The sequence below is a fragment of the Trichosurus vulpecula genome, chromosome 2 (genome assembly GCF_011100635.1).
Source record: "Trichosurus vulpecula isolate mTriVul1 chromosome 2, mTriVul1.pri, whole genome shotgun sequence".
NCBI lineage: Eukaryota > Metazoa > Chordata > Mammalia > Diprotodontia > Phalangeridae > Trichosurus > Trichosurus vulpecula.
In genome coordinates, this window is record NC_050574.1 from 52,393,208 (window position 1) to 52,412,162 (window position 18,955).

Genomic DNA, 18,955 nt, shown 5'->3' on the forward strand with positions numbered 1-18,955 from the left:
ACATTTTAGCCTGCCAGGATCTTTTCAGGTCTTGACTATTATTCAGTATGTTAGTTAGTACTCCCATTTGATAAGCACTACACCTATATTTAATTAAATCTTGAATCAAGTCAATAAGAAAAATGTTGTGTATTTGACTTTGACTTGACTGAAGAGAGAGGAAAGGAACTGTGTGTCTTTTCCCTGAATTCTTCTATCTCCAAGGAAAGGCAGGGCTGCCCCTACTGGCGCCTCCACATTCTGTCCTTATATAGATGAAGAATGTCCCCAGACAACTTCAACCCGATTGTAGGATGAAACTAAAAGAGGAATGGGGAAAGTGGTGAGAGAGTGGAGCTTTGGCAAACAGGGACCACTGAGGCACTAAAATGGCCCCAAACAGGGTGTGGGGGGAAGGCAAACATGGCTGCATGGAAGGCCCCACTGAAGCTCAGGACACTTCAGCCATTTCTTGGTGAAGCAAAGTTTCAGGACTGCCGGAGGAAGTCTAGCTTTTCCTCTGCAAACCTCCTTTTCCAGAGAAGAAGGGCTGATTAGAAAAGCTAATTAAAGCCTTTGAAGATTATCTCAGACCTGGAGCAAAGAAGAAAACAAAATATCATTCCCCACCCTGCTCCCCCAACCCCCAGACTCTGGCCTTCATTAAGCTTTGATTTCAATCAATTGCACACCCACTAAAATTAACTTATAAGGCCAATAAATTGCAACCGCATGTTTGAAGGTATTATCTGCTTGGAGTTAAGAGCCAAGAATCGCAGCACACAGGGTGCAGATGGGAGTAATCATCTTTGGAAGAAAGCTATGCCAACCCATTCAGTTAGAACATCTGGCCTCAGGCGGAACCAGGGTTAAGAAAAGCAGCTGTGAGATCCCAACCTGAAGCCCACAATGGAAGTTTTCTGTTCTCTCTGGGAACCTAAGACAGGCTAGCAGATCTTGGGGTTCAATGGGTCAAGTGGCGAGGGCGGGGGGCTCATGAAGCGAATGCTTACAGAAAATCAGCTGATGTGGGTCTGAATCTTTCCTACACAATGCAATAGATCATCTCTATGGACAACAGAGGCGGTTTTCTGACAGATGGACTCTGTTAGGGCTAGTGTTTTAGAAAACAAAGTGGTCCGTCCTCACAATCCAGACAGAGTCACACTTGGAGAGGAAGAGTGCTAATCTAACCCACAGACCAGGTCTTCCTTTCCTGGGCCGTCTTTCTTCTTCTCTCCCAGGGACTAAGTTCTAATGACATTCACCTAAGTGCTCAGATGAATTAGGAAGGAAAACCCTTAGGAAGGAAACTTGGGGTGGGGGAAATGAAAGCAACATACATATAGAAGGGGAAGAGAGTGATGAAATTTGGGATGAACAGAGCTGATATTAACCATTCCCAGGATCAACACTCTAGCTGTCATCTCCTAAGAATTTTTTAGCAAACTGACAACTCCAATATAAAAACAGAGCTGGTGGAGGCTAAGCTATCAACAGCTCCCCAATGTTTATTCTTGAGGGAAAAAATGGTTACCATTACCATGCTTTGGTCCTCTTCCTTTACTGATAACAGAACAGGCCGTCAAGAAAGGGCAGACTATTTTGTTAAAAGGGGAGATGGAACTGAGGGACATGGTGAATAATAATAGGAACCCAGCCTGGGGGAGTTCAAAGGGAACAGTACTTGTTACCCAACTCACCCCCTTGCCTATAACCTGTTGCCCTTTCTCTGGCTTGAGGGAAGAGAAGCAATGGTAACACTACACCAGGCCTTTTCATCCATAATTGGGAAATGCTGGCAGAAGGGATGGCATTTGCTCCTGAATCCATCCCTCCTGGAACCATGCACACAGCAAGGTGATGGTTCTGGTTCTGGAACTGGAGACACAAAGTCTGGAAGAACTGGAAGTGATGCCAGGGGTCAGTGATTCCTGGAACAGCCCGGAGAGGAGGTCACTGAGACTCTTCCTGTCTTTGGTAACAAGTTACTCATGAGTCCTGTGACCTCAGTCAAATCACTGCCTTTCTGGACCTCAGTTTCCCCAAAGGTAAAATTAGGGGCCTAGTTTAGGGCATGTCCTGGTTTTTTTAAAAAATAACACATCATGGAACAGAAATCCACATGGATAGTGGCCCAATGATATTTTTTCCCTTTGCTAAATGACCCAAGCCTGCCAATTTAACCCTGGCACTGGTAGGTTACACAGAGGTCTCAGCTGGCTAGTGGAAAGGTTCTGCTGGTTTAAAAGTTCACACGTGCTAGTTAATTCAGTAAAACATTTGCACCGACACCTCACCTTCTCTGGCCCTTTGGGCCAAAGTTCAGTTCAGTTCAATAAGCATTTATTAAATTTCTCCTTATGTACAAAGAGGGGACACAAAGACAGAAATGAAATAGCTCCTTGCCTCAGGGAGCTTATATTCTACAGGGGGAAGAAGAGAAAACATGTATCCAGATCAGTAAATACAAAATAGATATTTTTAAAAATCAAATACAAGCACACTTTTCTAATCAAGGGATTAGGAAAGACACCAGATTAGAGTTAGCACCTAGGCTGAAGCTCAAAGAGCCAGAGATAAAGAGAGAGGGCATGCCAGTCACTTAGGCAACGGCACTGAGGCAGGCGGATCATGCTGTAAGGGCAGGTGGGCTGCATCAGACCCAGGAGCTGCACAATGCACCCGCAAGGAATGAATAACCTCTTAAATCCGATTCATCTCTGCAGTTCAATGAGTCCAGAAGCAGGCCTGGAAGGTCTGCTTTTCAGTCCATCCCCACGACTGCCCACATGAGCCTATTAAATCGATACACTGATCATTTGTTCTGACTCCCTGAAGAGTCAAGTGTTCTTTAGAGAGAATCAGGGATGGAAAAAAGAAGTCATAAGAGAGGACTGCAGCTCTCCCCAGTGAAAATGTTGGCTCGAGAATGAAGGTGATCCCACAGCAAAAAAGATGCCCACCAAGGAAACCACCAGCTTCAGCTCTCTGGGAGTGAGTGGCATCTCTGCGGGGGAAGGGGAAGGCTATGTTTCACTTCTAGGTCACTCGCCATTCACCTAACAATATCTTCAAAAGGATGAGTGATAAGGAGAAACTGAATGCAGCAAAGGTTGGGAGTTAACAGTGGGGACTGATGGAGGGAAAGAGACCTAGAAACCAGAGTGTATTAGGCTATAAAAACTAAAGTTTTCTGATGATGGAAAGAATTCTCTCACATGCAACATTTGGTTTTTAGACCAAAGTTGACTAGGAAAAGGGGACATTAGGATCCTTGTTTTAAATTTATTCCAAACCTCTCCTTAGGACTTTGGAGAATGAGATAAAAAAAACAAAACTCCCATTCTTAGTGAAGCTTGGCTTGGCTGGCCTTTTCAAAATCAAACAAAGATGTTAGCTAACCCGCCTCAGCCTAAAGAAAGAGGCTCCCCAGCACCAACCTCTTGTACCCTCAGCAGCCATGCTGCCAAAGAGATCAGATGAATGTTGTACAGTTCCTCCTCCACTAAGGACTCCCTTGGAGACCTAATCTTGGTGTCAGGCATGGAGAGGACCATGGAGTCTCGTGAAGAGCAGAGCTAGAAAGGCTTAGACACACCTGGCCTGAATAAGACGGGTTGTCTGGCTATCCAAAAACTAGCCTCAAGTAATGTGGAGAGGTTCATTCATCACTAGAGGCCTGGCCACCAGGAGATGAATTTATTCCAGCCAAAGCAACTCCAGAAGGCTTTTCCTAAGGTACAGATGAGCTTCCAAGTGTACTAATGGAGGGAGTATCCATTCTGATTAAATACATCTGGGAATATTGGCGCCACAAAACCTGGGTTTAAAGGCAGGCTTTGTTATTTACTACACCAACATGATTATGGCATTTTTTCACCTCCATGGGTTTGAGTTTTCCTTGTGTTAAAAATGAGAGCAGGATTGGACTTGATGAGGAAACTAAATGCTCTGATAGACAGGGTACCAGATGTGGAGTCAGGAGGAGGTGTGCTCAAATCCTGCTTCAGACAGAAAGTTAGGTGACTGAGGGCAATTCACAAACCTCTATGTACCTTAGTTACCTCATTTGTAAAATGAGAGGGATTGACTCGCTTATCTCCAAGGTCCCTTCCGGTTTTAAATCCTGTGATCTACTTTATCACAGATCAGTTTCCTTGTCTTGGAGAAGCAAGATCATAAGAAAAAAGAGAGAAATAGAAATGGAGGACACAAAAGAGAAAGGAGGGCAGAGAATGGAAGAGTAGAAGAAAAAAGGGAATGAGAGAAAGGAAACCAGGGGTGGTTTGCAGCGGGCAAGTGTGCCAGGGTATGGATCAGGGACAAAAATTGGACTAAGTGATCTCTCTGGTTCCTGCCACCACTGAATCCTATCATTTTAAGCACAGCCATAACTGCTACCTTATATTCTTTCAATGACTCGCCTTTGTGTAGCAAGGAAGTGATAGTAAATCTTCAAACTCAGTCTTGACCTCATGAATAATCAGAAGTCATAAGAATTCTGGATTATAAGAGAATGAGAAAAAGGTTAAATAGAGTAATGATTCCTCTGCTCATATGTTTCTTCTAGCTTCTGTTCTGCAGGAGGATAAACAACCTAAGGAGACAAAACTATTCATTTTTCCAGGCCTGGCCCACGATATGAGTACTTCCTGCACACAACAACATGCTTGTCCTCTACTCAAGATGGAAGAAGTCTCCAACTGTATCTGTCTCTGTCTCTCTCTTTCCTCCCAGCCAGAGCAGGGAGGCCTGGCTGGCATTCTTGAGCCTCTACTGAGGCCTGCCCTCCCAATCCCTTATCTTGTCCAGGAATGCCATAAAAGTCAGCCACAGACATGAGAAAGGTGGTGAGGTATAGGATTCCTCCAAAACAAACAATGTAGTTTTTGCTAAATCTTTTTTGTCAAAATCAATGATAGGAACACTGCCAGGGCCAAAAGTCAAGTTCAGCATTTTCTTTTTGCTTTAATATGAAGACGTCTGAACTTCAAGGGCCACCTGGGTTGGCTGGTTGGTTTTTTAAATGCCTAGGCTGGATATGGGTCATAGTTTGCTGACCCCTGTTCTAGAGCATGACCACGTATCCTGACTGGGCTCAGTCTTCCTAGGGAGACAGCTAGGGCTGCCAAAGCATTCTGTCTGCCCACTGCCACTGATATATTCATCCACAGCAGGGATTTTCAATCTGGGGTACATGGAACTACTGATAGATTTTGGGGGTGGGGTGTAAGAACTTGGATGAGGAAAAATATTACACGTTTAACATTACTAATTTCCAAGTGAAATTTAGTATTTCCTTTGATTATTTTACAAAACATTCTTCTGAGAAGGTATCACCAGGTGTCCCAAAGGGTCCATGACAAACAAAAGGTTAAGGACCTCAAATCTAGAGTATGCTCTTCTACTTCCCCAGACCAAAAGAAAAAGAACTAATTTCTAACCCTAACCCCAAACACCCTCCCTAGCCCCTAAGAACAACTGTGTAGTTAGAAACCTGGATTTCCCAAGTTCAGAGAATCATAGCATTCAGAGAGCTGGATCTTAGGGATTAGGGCAAAACATCTCATTTTACCGATGAAAGAAACTGAAGCTGAAAAGAAGGGAAATGACTTGGCCAAGGTCATGTACACAGTAAGTCACCGAGCTGGGATTTCAACCAAAGTCCCCCAACTCTAACTCCTGATGTTGTCCTTCACTAGTTCAATGGTTTGACTTCATTTTTCTCTACAGCTCGACCTGAGTGAGCTTAAGACCTCCTCTCATTGCTTATCAAACAACTGGGTAAAAACCCAAACTCCCTTGTGTGACACTGTATCTTTCACAAGAGCTCTGAAGGTGAAGACGCCAATCAGTAAAACAGATTTATTTACTGAGCATCACAAATGGGCCAGCAGCCAGTACACAGCACAGTAGGGGCTGAAGGCCTGGAGGTTGTGCATTATACATACAGGGGATGCTAACTCACTATATTTGAATGACTCATGATGGACTCAAAGAGAACTGATGTCCTTCCTCAGCGATCAACTGACTAACTGAAACCTGGGACTTCCTGCAATATCTATAGGATCTTGCTGCTATCACTTTGATTGTGCTTGGGTCCATCTATTTAAGCTCAATGAGAAACAGTCATTAAAAAGCAAAGCATGGGATTTTTTGTGTGTGTGTGTCACAGAGCATCATGGGATCAGCTGAATATACTATAAAATTCCCTAGACAAGACCTTGCCCAAGCTCCACCTCCCACTGATTTCAATTCTGGGCCCAGTTCATCGTCCAACTGCAGCAGCTATCCAGCCAACAAGCATTTATTAAGTGTCCACTGTGGGCCAGCCACCAAATAAGCACACGAAGATGGCCTAAGTTAGTAGGTTACCCATCCAATGACAAGGCGGGATGTGGGCAGTCATCATTTCTTATCCATTTTGCTTTTCCAAAGCTAGACTCATCTCTTTCCTACATAAGAGAAATGACATAAAAGATGCCATCATCAAGCTTCCTACAAAGGAGGATCTAGGGGTGGGGAGGGCATGATATAACAAGAAAAGACTCTGGGGTAAAAAACAGAAGGCATCAGAATAAAACTTCCTTTAAAAAAATACATTATCGAGAACATTATGATAACTAGAAAAGGAGGAGGCTGGTTATACTGTGAGAGTGCAAGATGGACAGCTGGCCTCCAGTGCACTGGATGGATCCTCTAGAAAAATGCTATGGAAAGCATGAACAGGAAGTGTACAGAATGAGCAGGCATGACCTGACTCTCACTGAGTCCAGTATCAATGGAAGGAATATCCTTGCTCATCCCATGTGGCAAAGCTGCTCTCTGAGCTCTAGCCGCACCTGTCTTCTCTACAGTCTCCCCTAAGCACATTTGACTTTGAGTTTGTGTGTGAAAAGAGCTGGCTCTGGAGCAAGTGGACCTGGATTCAAATCTCACCTCTGGTACTTACTGCACGTGTGACCTTAGGCAAGTCACTCACTCTTCCTGGGCTTTGATTTCCTCATGGCTAAAATGAGGAGGTTGGACAAAGTGGATTCTATGGTCCCTTTCAGCTCTAGTTCTATGCTTCATCATATAATGGGAGGCACTGAGGTGCCTGGTACACTGTTCCATGAGGAGTAGCCTCCAATCTGCTCTGGATCCACGCCCTGGTACAGAGGACGGGACAGGTGCCAAGTGGGATAAGTACAAAATAATGTTTGATGAATCAGACAATAAATCTGACCGAGGGCAAGATACGCTATCTTGGTCATATGCAGACTCAGCTATCCGAGCAAAGTTGGCCCTAAGAAAAGCTAATTTGCACTGAGGAAGACTGCTTTTGTCCCTACAGGATGTTCTCCGTAGGATCCATCATCAGAGATGAATCTGTAGAGGCTTCTGTTATTCTCAAAGTCCTGACATGGGCACGAAGGCAGCCAAAATACAAAGACTGACAAGTCAGTCAGTGCTTTGAGAAATCAAGACAAACAAGAAGGTTCCTGGGATTGCCTTGAATTTTGACTTCTCAACCCTGCTTCTTGGTTTAAATTTATTTTCTCCATCCAACTGAGGAAGCCCCACTCTTTGGGAAATGCTTTCCTAAGTTACAGAATGCAAGAAGATAAAGTGGTTGAAGTTACAGAACAACAAAAATCAAAGACAGGAACAGCTCCTTTATTCAAAATGGTCACGTAAGGAGCCATCCTGCACATGGGTGTTTTTCAGATAGCTGAAGGTGCTGCTTTTGGAGGCAAGACTTGTGAGGTCATAGCTGTAGGAACCTTCCACTATGAGACCTTGTTCCACTAATGAAGCCCACGAATTCATCTAGAATGTAAAGCTAGAAAGAGCTGCCTCAGGCAGGGAACAAACAGTTCAATGAATTGCCCACAGTTATGTATGTACCAAAAAATGCTATAGTTAAATGATATCAGAGGCAGGATCTGCACTCAGGTTTTCCTGTCCTGGCAGAGGCAATGCCTCTAGACATGCTGCCTACCCTCTCCTAACTGAACCAACTCTTCTTTTAAGTCCCTTGTCACTACCTCCTGGACAGCTTTCTGGGGAGGGCCCCTTACAGGCTAAAACTGTACTCTGAGATGATTTTCAGTGAAACTCTGCCTAAAATAGGGTATACTTAACTAACAGTATATGCTAAACCCACGTACCCTGTCACGGTGACCCTGGATCATTGCTCTAACCCTCGAATACTAGGCAGTGCATCCTTTATTATAGAACCAGCGATTCCCTCAAGGACCACCAGGGGTGCATCTTAAGCCTCCACTACCACTAGGCTTTTGATAGTTAATCTGTCTCTTTGGACTGGAAGTCACTGCCCACCAGGCTTCCAAAGAGCTTGCCTTTAACAATGTCCCTGCCCTGGGAGGCCCAGTGGAACTACTGAGAGGCAGCTCTTTCTAGTAAGAGTCAGCAGGCTCAGGAGTAGATCTGATGACCAAATGAAGGTGTATCAGTTGTCATACACTCTCTCTCTCTCTCTCTCTCTCTCTCTCTCACACACACACACACACACACACACACACACACACACACACTCCATGCATAGACACATGTGTACAACAAGCACATAGCTCTTTTTGACACTTGAGAGTCCTTTTCCTCCTACTTCTAAGGAAGAGTTTCAGATGGTGTAGTTTTCTTTAAGTCTGACTTTTCAGGAAAAGAAGATATTACTATTTTTAACCTAATTCTTTTTGTTCTGACTCATTCTGCTACATCACAGGTGTTACATGGTCCTATGGGAGATGGATGAGAGGAGAAAAAGAGGGAGGGAGAGAAGAAGGGAGGTAGACAAAAAGGGAGGGAAGGAGGGAGGGAGAGAAGGAAGAAAAAAAAGGGCAATGGAGGAAAGGTGAGAAGGGAGGAAGATGAGCTTGTCCTAAGAAAATATAATACTGTACAAAGACTTGTCTATGGGCTCCTGCATGTGGGGGCCCTAAAGACTACAATGCAGCACACATGTCAAGTCTCTCTCCCAATTAAGGGGCTGGGAGAGGTCACATTATTCAAGTCTTGTTCAAATACCATTTCAGTTACCATGTGATCTGAGAGCAATGACACCCCCCTTCACCCCCCAGGACAACATAACAAAGCTTAACTGAATAAGTACTAATATAATCTTAGATTTATATGGTAGTTTCTCCCAAGGAGCATACAGTGCCTTGCTCCCAAGGAGCTATTTTAAATTGGCTACATTACCATACTGGTATTTCTTAAGCCTACAATTAAGTCGCAAAGACATCAAATTGATTAAGGGAAACTGGCAGGAGACAGCCCGGATTCTTGTTCCCGTATCTGATTTACCCACGTGCCAAGCCCCAGCTCTGGGAGGATCTAACCAACTCACAGGTCTCGGTACTGGTCAAAGGCATTGTTGGCTTCTACCTCCAGCTTACGCAGGCGAGCAGATGGCATGGCCCCATCTTCCAATGGAGGGTCATACCTGTTGCTCCAAGGTGACCTGCAGGGAGAGGAACACAAGGACAAGCTCACATCAATCAGTCTTTGCTGGAAACAAAGCTCTGAAACAGTACAGCCAAGCCCCAAGCTGATGATACCAGGAAGTATGCCATTACTCATGGTTAAATAACTGTGGGGACCGTGGCAACAAATAACTTTGGTGGGAAATTCGCAGATAATTTATACAACCCAGACACTCAAAGCACATGTTTATGGAGTTTTCCTCTTGATTTGGGGACAATGAAAGAGAACAGGCCACACAAAGACTGGTTATAAGAACTGAAGTTTGATGTTATTTAACCAAGAGGCCAATGGAGGGGAGGAAAATTCGAGTATGGCAGAGGGACTGGACCCTTCTTGTTCGGTCTCAGCAAGAACCAGGAATAAAGGGTATAAGTAACAGAGAAGAGGAGCTCAGCTTCCGAATAAGGAGAGCCCTTCAAAACCTAGGGCCTGCCTTCCTGGGTCAGAGCCCCTTCCTCCACAAAGAGGAGATGAGGCACCACTGGTCAGACACATTGTTAAGGGGTTCTTAGGGACGGATTGGGATTGGTGCTCCACAAAGTCCCTCTCTACTCTGAGATGCAGTCATAAATGGGATCCCTGTGGGGGTTAAGGTAATGCAGTACAGAATCCCTCATGCATAATCTAAATGTGCTCTGAAGCATTCCAATTGGTTAGATGGCCTAGGTGGGGAGTAGAGAGGTAGATTGAGAAGCAGCTTAGCCTTTCCCAAAGCAAAGGATTAGGCAGTGTCTGAACAACACTACTACTATGGTTGTTGTTGACTCTTTGTGACCCTGTTTGGGGTTTTCTTGGCAGAGACACTGAAAGGGTTTGCCATTTCCTTCTCCAGCTCATTTTACCGATAAGGAAACTGAGACAAACAGGGTTAAGTGACTTGCCCAGGGTCACACAGCTAGTTAGTGTCTGAGGCCACATTTGAACTCAGCTCCTCCTTATACCAGGGCTGGCACTCTATCTACTGGACCACCTACTTGGCCCCATTAGTACCTTAGCAATGCATAACTTCATCAGTGTGGGGACAGTGCCAGCCCTCCCTGCTGCAGACTAAAATTCTTCCAGACTACTAATAACAATGAGCAACAGTCGTGAAAGTGTCTACAAGGGACTCTTCAGACATTATCTCACTTGAGCTTCACAATCATCTCATGAGGTAGGGACTACAGGCATTAGCCTCATGTTACAGATGAGGAAACAGACTCAGAGAGAGAAAGAGGTCTGTGCAGAGTCACACATCTAGTTACACAAAAAAGGTAGGATCAAATTTCAGGTCTTCCTGGCCCCAGATTCAGCATCTTGTCTAATGCTTAAATGCAGTCTTAAAGAGTTGCTGTGGTCAAGGAGAAAAAAGAACCCAAACCAACCCAAGACCCCACTGCCTAGTAGTCCAGCTGGTGGTGCATCTCTCCAAACTCAGGTCAGGTGGTCCTCAGAGGATACACACGGTCCAGCTCTCCAAGCCTTTCCAGTGTGGTAAGCACTGTTGGAGCTCCAAGCCACAATGAGACATCAGAGCAGACTTTAACAGAGGTATGATAATCATCATTATCATCCGTAATTAATTCATTAAGGCCTCCTCATGGTATGGGGGTGACTTTGGGTTTCTGAAGTCTACACCATCAGCACAAGTTATGACAAAGTGCTACCAAGTTGGAAAGGCTCTGAGTATGCCCTAGAAAAAGGACCATCCAAAGTCTAGCCTACATCCCTGCAACACTCATCCCCTAGAAAGCCGGCTATCATGAGATGACTTCTCTTTGGCCAGAGCAATGCATGAGCTATTTACTGAGGCACAGAGGAATCTCTGGTTCATATAAAGGTTGAGGGATGAAAATGTACCAACATAATCACAGATGAATAGAGGCTGCTTCTCCTGGCCATCCCAATGGCTCCCAGCCCTGTGAATGCCAGGCATATAAAATCTGTTAAGTAATGAGAAACAGCTTCTCTTTAACACAAATACTAGCTGGGATATTTTTTTTTCCCTTTTAAATGCATTTTGCCACATCAGGAAAACATTTAATCACAGAGAAAGGCTTGAAAGAGGACTGTAAGCTGAGGACCTACTCATTAATTCTTGCAGGTGGGATTCAGTGGGCTGGGTTTTCAGAGAAAGGAATAGTATTAAAAAATAAAGGGGAAGGGAAGAGGATAGGAAGGGTATGCAGCAACTATATAAGCAAAAGTCATTTACTCTCCATCAGGTTTCAAAATCTTACCATTCCCATGGTATGAAACCCACACTAACTCTCATTTCCCCCGTGCACAACAAATCTTCAAACATCTTGCTGGATTTCTAAATGCCCTTGATTTCTGCTTTGGGGCTGTTTGTTAAGGACATTAGCAGCGGCATCCAATCCTCTGAGCCTGTCAATCTCCATTGTGTTCCTCTACACACAAGAACCTTTTCCCAGTAGCCAATGGCTACCCCATGTTCAGGGAGCCAATGAATGCATTTTCACATCCAATTCTAAGCATAAAGGTAACAAAGTTGGATTTCAAGTTTCCCCTGAATCTGTTGGCCATAGAGGATAGGGTGGGGTGGGGGGTGGGGGAGAAGTAACCACATTTGGCATCTAGGCAGGTGAGGGCACGGCTCTTTGGGAGGCAGCCCCCACAGCTTGACCAAAAGCAGCTGGGCCCTTTGGAACTGATTACTTACAAGGAGATCATTTTCTCCACTTACCGCAATGCTGGTTCAGATTTTGCAAAAATCAAAGCAAAACAGAAGAATAAGAAAGAAGCCCACCCCGCCCCTCCCCACCTCCCCCTGGCTAACCAGCTGTAGGTTTTACACTCCTCTTGGTGGTTAGGGTGAACACCAAAGAAATCACAGGAGAGAGCTAGAGAAGACAGCACAAGGAACCCCACAAAGAGAAAGGAAGGCAGGTACTTAGCCAACCCCTAGCCTTCCTACATATCCATCTGAGGGTATCACACTTCAAATCAATTCAACACTGAATTAAGCACCTACTACCCACCAAGCACCGTGCTAGACAATGGAAGAGATAAAACAACAAAAGGTTCCTGCCTTTGAAGTAATGAAGGATCCATCTCTGATCACATTACATGTGAGAGGGCTAGGATGAAGTTTGGGAACTCTAAAATATGTACTGGCATTTGATGAAGAGGTGAAAGGGGGAACCACTGAAAAGAGAAATAAGGCAGCAGAGTGGAAGTGGAAAAATGAAGACTCTGAGATCAGAAGACCTGAGGGCAAGCTCCAGCTTGGACATTTACTAGCTGGGTGATCCTCACCTTTTGGAGTCTATTTCTTCATCTGTATAGTGACAATCATAATACTTTACACATCCCACTCTCCACCAGGGGTTGTGAAGAAACTGCTTTAAAAAACTTAAAGTATTACAGAAATAGGAATTTATTGTAGAAAGCATTCCCAAGTCTACCAGCCTAAACATTAACAACAAGACAGAGTGGGGTAGAGAATAGACAGCAGAGCAAATCTACACACAAGTGCGATTAATTCGAAAAAGCATCAAAGGCAAATGTTCACAGTGGGGGTTGAGGTGGAGAAAAGTAGGAAACGGAAGAGACAATCCTTATGTCCCACTGGAAGCCCTCAGGAGACATCCTGGAATTCCACATTAGTAACTCTTGGAATGAACCTGAAGATAGGGAGGGCAAATGTTTCCCCTGTTGAGTGATATTCAAAACAAACATTTAAATACAAAACCAAAGATTATCTCCTTTCCCTAAATGTCAGAAGAGAAACAGCAGCAGGAGAGGTTGTCCCAACAATTCTCCGTATTCAAGCAAGCAAAGGAGGTATGGTGGAGTGTATGGAGAAAGCATAGCCCATCTCTGACAAGAATGAGCAGTGTGACTGTGGGCATGCTGACAGACTTCTCTGGGCCTATTACTCTACAACACGACAGTGAACATTTATATAATGCTTTAAGGTTTGCAAAGAGCTTTGCAAATATCATCTCATTTGAGCCTCACAATAAGCCTAGAAAGTAGGTACTACATTATGATGTTCATTTTACAGATGAGGAAACTGAGGCAGGTAAAAGTTAGGTGATTTGTCCCAGATCACACAGCCGACATCTGATAGAGAATTTGAACTCAGGTCTTCCTGACTCCAGGCCCAGCACTCCACCTACTAGATCAGGATGCCTGCCTAAAACGAGAGAACACTAGAAGTTTCTCAGGGGCCTCAAAGTTCTGTGTCTGTGCGTGAACCTAAACCACTTTCCCTCACTAAAGGCGGGTCTGAGACACCACTTGCTGCTCTTCCGGATACATCCCTTGTGGACATTATCCTGAGCAGACACACAAACATTTTCCTCATATTCCTGGAATCTAAGCACCACTTTAAAAAATGTCTGTTGAGTTGAGCTGAATGAATGGCACCCAAAAAAAGCAACTGAGTACAGCTGAGTCCTGTCTGTTTTCTCTTTGAGTGACAGGACATGGAGCAAAGGATCTATAAGGTCCTTTTCAGTGTAAATGTTAGCACACAGAATGTTAGAACTGGAAAGGAATTTAATCCTAAAATCCAAGCACTTTTGTCCAACCCTGATATAATAAAAATAGAAGCCAGTACTTACATAGCAAGTTAAGCTTTGCAAAGCGCTTTACAAATATCTCATTTGGTCCTCACAGCAGTCTTGGGAGGTAGGTACTATTATCATCTCCATTTTAAGAGGGGGAAACTCAGGGAGACAGAGGTTAAGTGACTTGCCCAGGGTCACACCCACTAGATTTGAACTCAGGACTTCCTGACTCCAAGCCCAATGCTCTATCCACTGAGCCATGTAGCTGCCTCTATTTTACAGAAAAGAAGGCCCAAGAAGGGAAATGACTCCCTTATGGTGGAACACCTAGGAAAAGGCAGGGTCCGAGCCAGAGTCAGTTCTCCAGATTTCCTGCAGTGTTCTATCCATTACACTCCCATGCTCTCTTCTGATTCCTGAGGTGGGCAGGGAAACAGAGAAAGGATCCCAAATGGGATTTTATTTAAAGGAGGTTTGATCAAACTGAGATGATCCAATCTCTTTTGCAGACAGTGGGCCTGGAATTTTTAAAAAGCCTATAACTTACATTTCTCCTGGCTCAGAGAACAGGACATTTCAAGCTTCTATTCCTGGAGCCAGGCATAATTGTAGCTGGAAAAAAAATCTTAACACTACCCCAAATATTTTTAGTGGAAGGGGCACTCTGCACACATTTAAGAGCTCAAATGGAGGCTGTTTGAAACAAGACAGATGGACAAGAGCTCTTAGATTTCAAAAGTCGGGCTTTTCATTTCCCTCCTCGAGAATGCTTTTTGTTTCAGCTAACAGGTCTCACACAGTGTTGTTGGCAACAGCCATCCCATAAGGATTCCATTTAAGCAAACTATCAAACGCAGTTAGGATGGAAATGTGTGGAGAAAGTCAAAAGGCCTTGAAGTCTTTCATCAAAAAAATCAAGAGAATCTCAGAGCTAGAAGGGACACTGAAGGTCATCTCACTAGCCCATAGCCACTCCACTGGAATAAAAACATGAAGGTGGTTGACATCCTCCCCTACCTCACCAAGGTGCCTTTTTCTGCTCTGCCAATTCGGAGTGGCCAGCCAGCCTCCTGGCAGAGGCAGGATCACCAGATCTGGGATCAGAGGATAGGGGTTCAAGGTCCAGCCCTGTCACTCATCAGCTGTGTGACTGGAAGCATGGCAATCTATCCCTGGGGATCAGTTTCATCAAATATCAAAAGAGAATGATGGATTAAATTATATCAAAGGGTCTTTTTTATGTCAGTATCTATAATTCTATGACTTTAAGTAATGATAAGCTCACAATACTCCTCCCCAAGGCAACTCCTATTTCTAGACAGTTCTAATTGCTAATATTGGGGGCTGGGGAGAAATTAAAAGACAATGTTCTCTGCCTTGCCATACTGACCCCACAAAAAGCTGAAAGCTCCCAGGTATTCCTGCCATGACACAAGAACGTAAGTGGAAAAGGGAGAAAGAGTCTTCAAACCAGAAGCAGAAGACCTGGGTTTAAACTCCACCCTTGACACTTATAAGATGTACAACCTTGGATAATTCATTTTCCACTCAGGGATTGTTTCAAATTGTAAAAATAAAAGGGTGCTGCTGGATTATCCCCTGTGGCTCTATAAATTCTGACACTGTACATAAGGACAGCTGCTCCAGCTCTATAGGGAAGGTGTGACCTTATTTCTGTAAATGGTAATGGTCCCACCACAGGATTCTAGTGTCCAAAGCTATCTTGTATCAACCTGGAATTTTCATGTTAAAAAAAAAAGGTGAAAAGAGGAGTGTGATGGGGAAAAGAGAGGGATGTCTTTCAAGAAAAAGGCTGATGTTGAAAGGGCTGAACAGGTACAGTGAGTGAATGGAGTTCCGCATTTTAGCCTGAAACATGAAGGAGCAGGAAAAACCCCAACCTGAACTACTCAGGCTACTACTCCTTTGTTTCTTCCTTGAGGTCAGAGAGCATGAGAAAACATGGATGGACCTGAAGGGTTTATGGTGCTGCACTTTCAAAGGGTTTTCAGAAAGCTCCCAGAGCTCAGGAAATCCTACCCTGGGGCCTATAGCATAAGACCAAGGAGAAAAGACACCTCAGAAAACCAAATCCCCTCTTGGAGGAAATCTAAGAAGGGTAGAACTCACCAAGATCTGGGTGCGTCTAAGATGGATGGCTTTTCAAAAAGACTGTCAGAGCTATGAGGCCACTCAGATCAGGGAATGTCAGGGCTGGAAGGGAACTTACAGCACAGAATGTCAGAGATGAGAGGGCCCTTAGAACACAGGATGTCAGAGATGGAGGTGGAACCTTAGAACCCAGAATGTCAGAGCTGGAGGTGGAACCTTAGAACCCAGAATGTCAGAGCTGGGAGGGGCCTTAGCATCTAGTTCAACCCTTATTTTCTGATAGATGAAGAAACTAAAAACAAGAGAAGAGTTTTTACAATCATGTAGTAAATTAGTGACAGCACTAGGTTCTTCTGACTGTGTTTTTTACTTTTACAAGTCAATGGTTCATGCCCATCAATTGGAGAACTGAGGAATGGCTGAACAAGTTGTGGCATATGATTGTGATGGAATACCACGGTGCTGAAAGAAATGATGAGCAGGACGCTTTTAGAAAAACATGGAAAGACTTGTACGAAATAATGCAGAGTGAAATGAGCAGAACCAAGAGGATGCTGTATACAGAAAAAGTAATACCATTCACAAAGAACAACTGTGAACAATTAAGTTATTCTGAGGATTAGAAATACAGAAACAAAAAATTAAATAAAAAATATTTTAAATCAATGGTTTTCTATGTCTCTGGCTATTCTTCCCTGCCATTCTTCTGTTGTTCTCTTTCTTTCTGCTTCTTATGCTTTAGGCCACATCTGGGATGGCTTCTGCCCACACTGCCCCGATCAATGACCCTTGGGGCTGAAGAGGTTCAAATGCTTACCCAATAGCAGCTATGCGCGGAGTCTTAGGAAACCGAGGCCCAGTTTTGGGAAGCAGCCTGGCAGCCCAGGTTAGCTGGAGCTCTCCAGTCAGCATCCTGCCATGTTTGGCTCCTGGCACTCCCCTCACTCACTGAATGCACATGTCTTGACTGAAACTGCCACAAACTCCCTGGTGCCAGTTTTTCTACAATGGGCATGTGAACACCACAAGGCCACAGAGGGATGTCACAGCATCAGTGATTTCCTTTTCTAAAAGACTTTATGTTTCACAGAATACTTCCCTCACAGTATCTCTGTCGGGTTGTTGTCTGTCCTTGTTTTTGGAGAGGACCAATGACATCATGGAGTGACTGTCTCAACTCATGTGTGAATTAGATTTAAGTGAGGCAGAGTTTAAGTCCAGTGGCAAGACAAAAGTCAGGATGAGTGAGATGGCCCAGCACACAGTGGATGACTTCGACGTCTTTGTTGTCTGATCAAGCTCTAAGTGCTCCATAGCGCCTGCTTCTGCTGCCTTCATGGCCACTGGAACAAACTGTTCTCATCTGCCCATTCTGCTAGGGGAAGTCTTCACATGGTTGTATAGTCACCCCAGTAACTCACCAACAGGTTTGAGGCTTGTTGGTTACCCTCAACCTGGTTTAGCCTGCCTGCTGAGACAGTTTATCGGGGTGTGGTGGCTGTTCATGATACAGCTTCCTGGAGTCACAGGTGAGAGCTGAGTGAAAGTGGACAGCAAAGGTGGGTGAGCAGCCCTCACACAAGAGGTGCTAGTCCTCTCTTAACACTTCCCACACCCTGTTGGGGTTTATAGATGAGTAAACTGAGGCTTGGAGAGATTATCCAAGGCCACACAGATAATATGGAATTCAAAGTCAATTCACTTGTGACCAAATGTAGGACTCCCCATGACAACATAAGGCCTTCTGTGTGAGTGAGCGGGGAGACCTCTGTTCTCCTTAAGGTACCAGAATGAAGAAAGCACAGCACTTAAAACATGAAATGCTTAATATCTGGGCACAAAGGCAGAAAACTGCAGGTAGCTCAGCTGGAGGTTGGTGAGAATTCTCAAGTAAATCAGCGATGTCAGACGGCAAACAGATGCACAGATGTAGCTCTCTCTTTCTCTGCCGCTGGGGGCAGGGGAAGTTCCAGACATCAGAGCACAGTTCGGTGGCCTTAAGTAGGCCTGCATAAATCCAGGGTAAGGTCACACACACTCAGGCGGCTTTCTGGGAACACTGGCTTCCCATCTCTTAATGAAACCTTGGGGCTGGCTGTGCCATTCCCCTTCGCGCCCAAGTAGGGCAGCAGACCCAGGGGAGAGCAAACTGCTGTGAGTGGTCGGTTCCTGAATGGTCCACAACCAGTAAATAATTGTGCTAAGAGTGCAGTCTAAGAAGGGCTGTCCTCAGACTTTGCTTGAGAGATCTGAAGAGGATACTTTGGTTCACATCTATATATAAATCCTGGCTAGGGCTGGAAAATTTTGCTTTTAAAGCAGAATGCTAAGTTTTTTATATCAACCATTGTTGCTCAGTGCAGTCAATGAGACTTTAATGGAAGCTTCTGGGAACACATACATGTGCAAATGCGTGCATATGTGGTGCTACCTGCAGGTAAGAAATGGCTAAATCTGTATGTGAGCTGGCCCATATTCAAACAGGAGGACAAGACCTGTTCATGTGTAGGAAAAAAACAATCGTCTGGGGCTTGAAAAGCAATCGTATTAATATAAATGCTTGGTTTATTCAGCTAAAAAAAAGTCCAAAAATGGAATTAATGAAAATAGTTCCATATGTCTTTGTGGGGTTCCTATTAGTCAGTCGGTTGATTAGCATTTGTTACGAGTCTGGGATATAATGCACTGTTGGTGGAGCTGTGGATTGATCCAGCCATTCTGGAGAGCAATCCGAAACTATGCCCCAAGGGCTATAAAACTGTGCATAGTCTTTGATCCAGCAATACCAAGGCTAGGTCTATATCCCAAAGACATCCAAAAAAGGGAAAAGGCCTTACTTGTACAAAAATATTTCT

The 18,955-nt window shown here is 44.4% G+C and overlaps 1 protein-coding gene across 2 annotated transcripts in view; it reads right to left on the reverse strand.

The window, feature by feature from the left end:
* Positions 1-18,955, reverse strand: part of CAPZB (capping actin protein of muscle Z-line subunit beta) — a 166,200-nt gene that overhangs the window by 39,098 nt on the left and 108,147 nt on the right. For both annotated transcript variants that reach the window (XM_036746958.1, XM_036746959.1), the window contains exon 4: positions 9,335-9,448. In XM_036746958.1, coding sequence (XP_036602853.1) covers positions 9,335-9,448 — 114 coding nt within the window. The remainder of the gene's footprint in view (positions 1-9,334; positions 9,449-18,955) is intronic.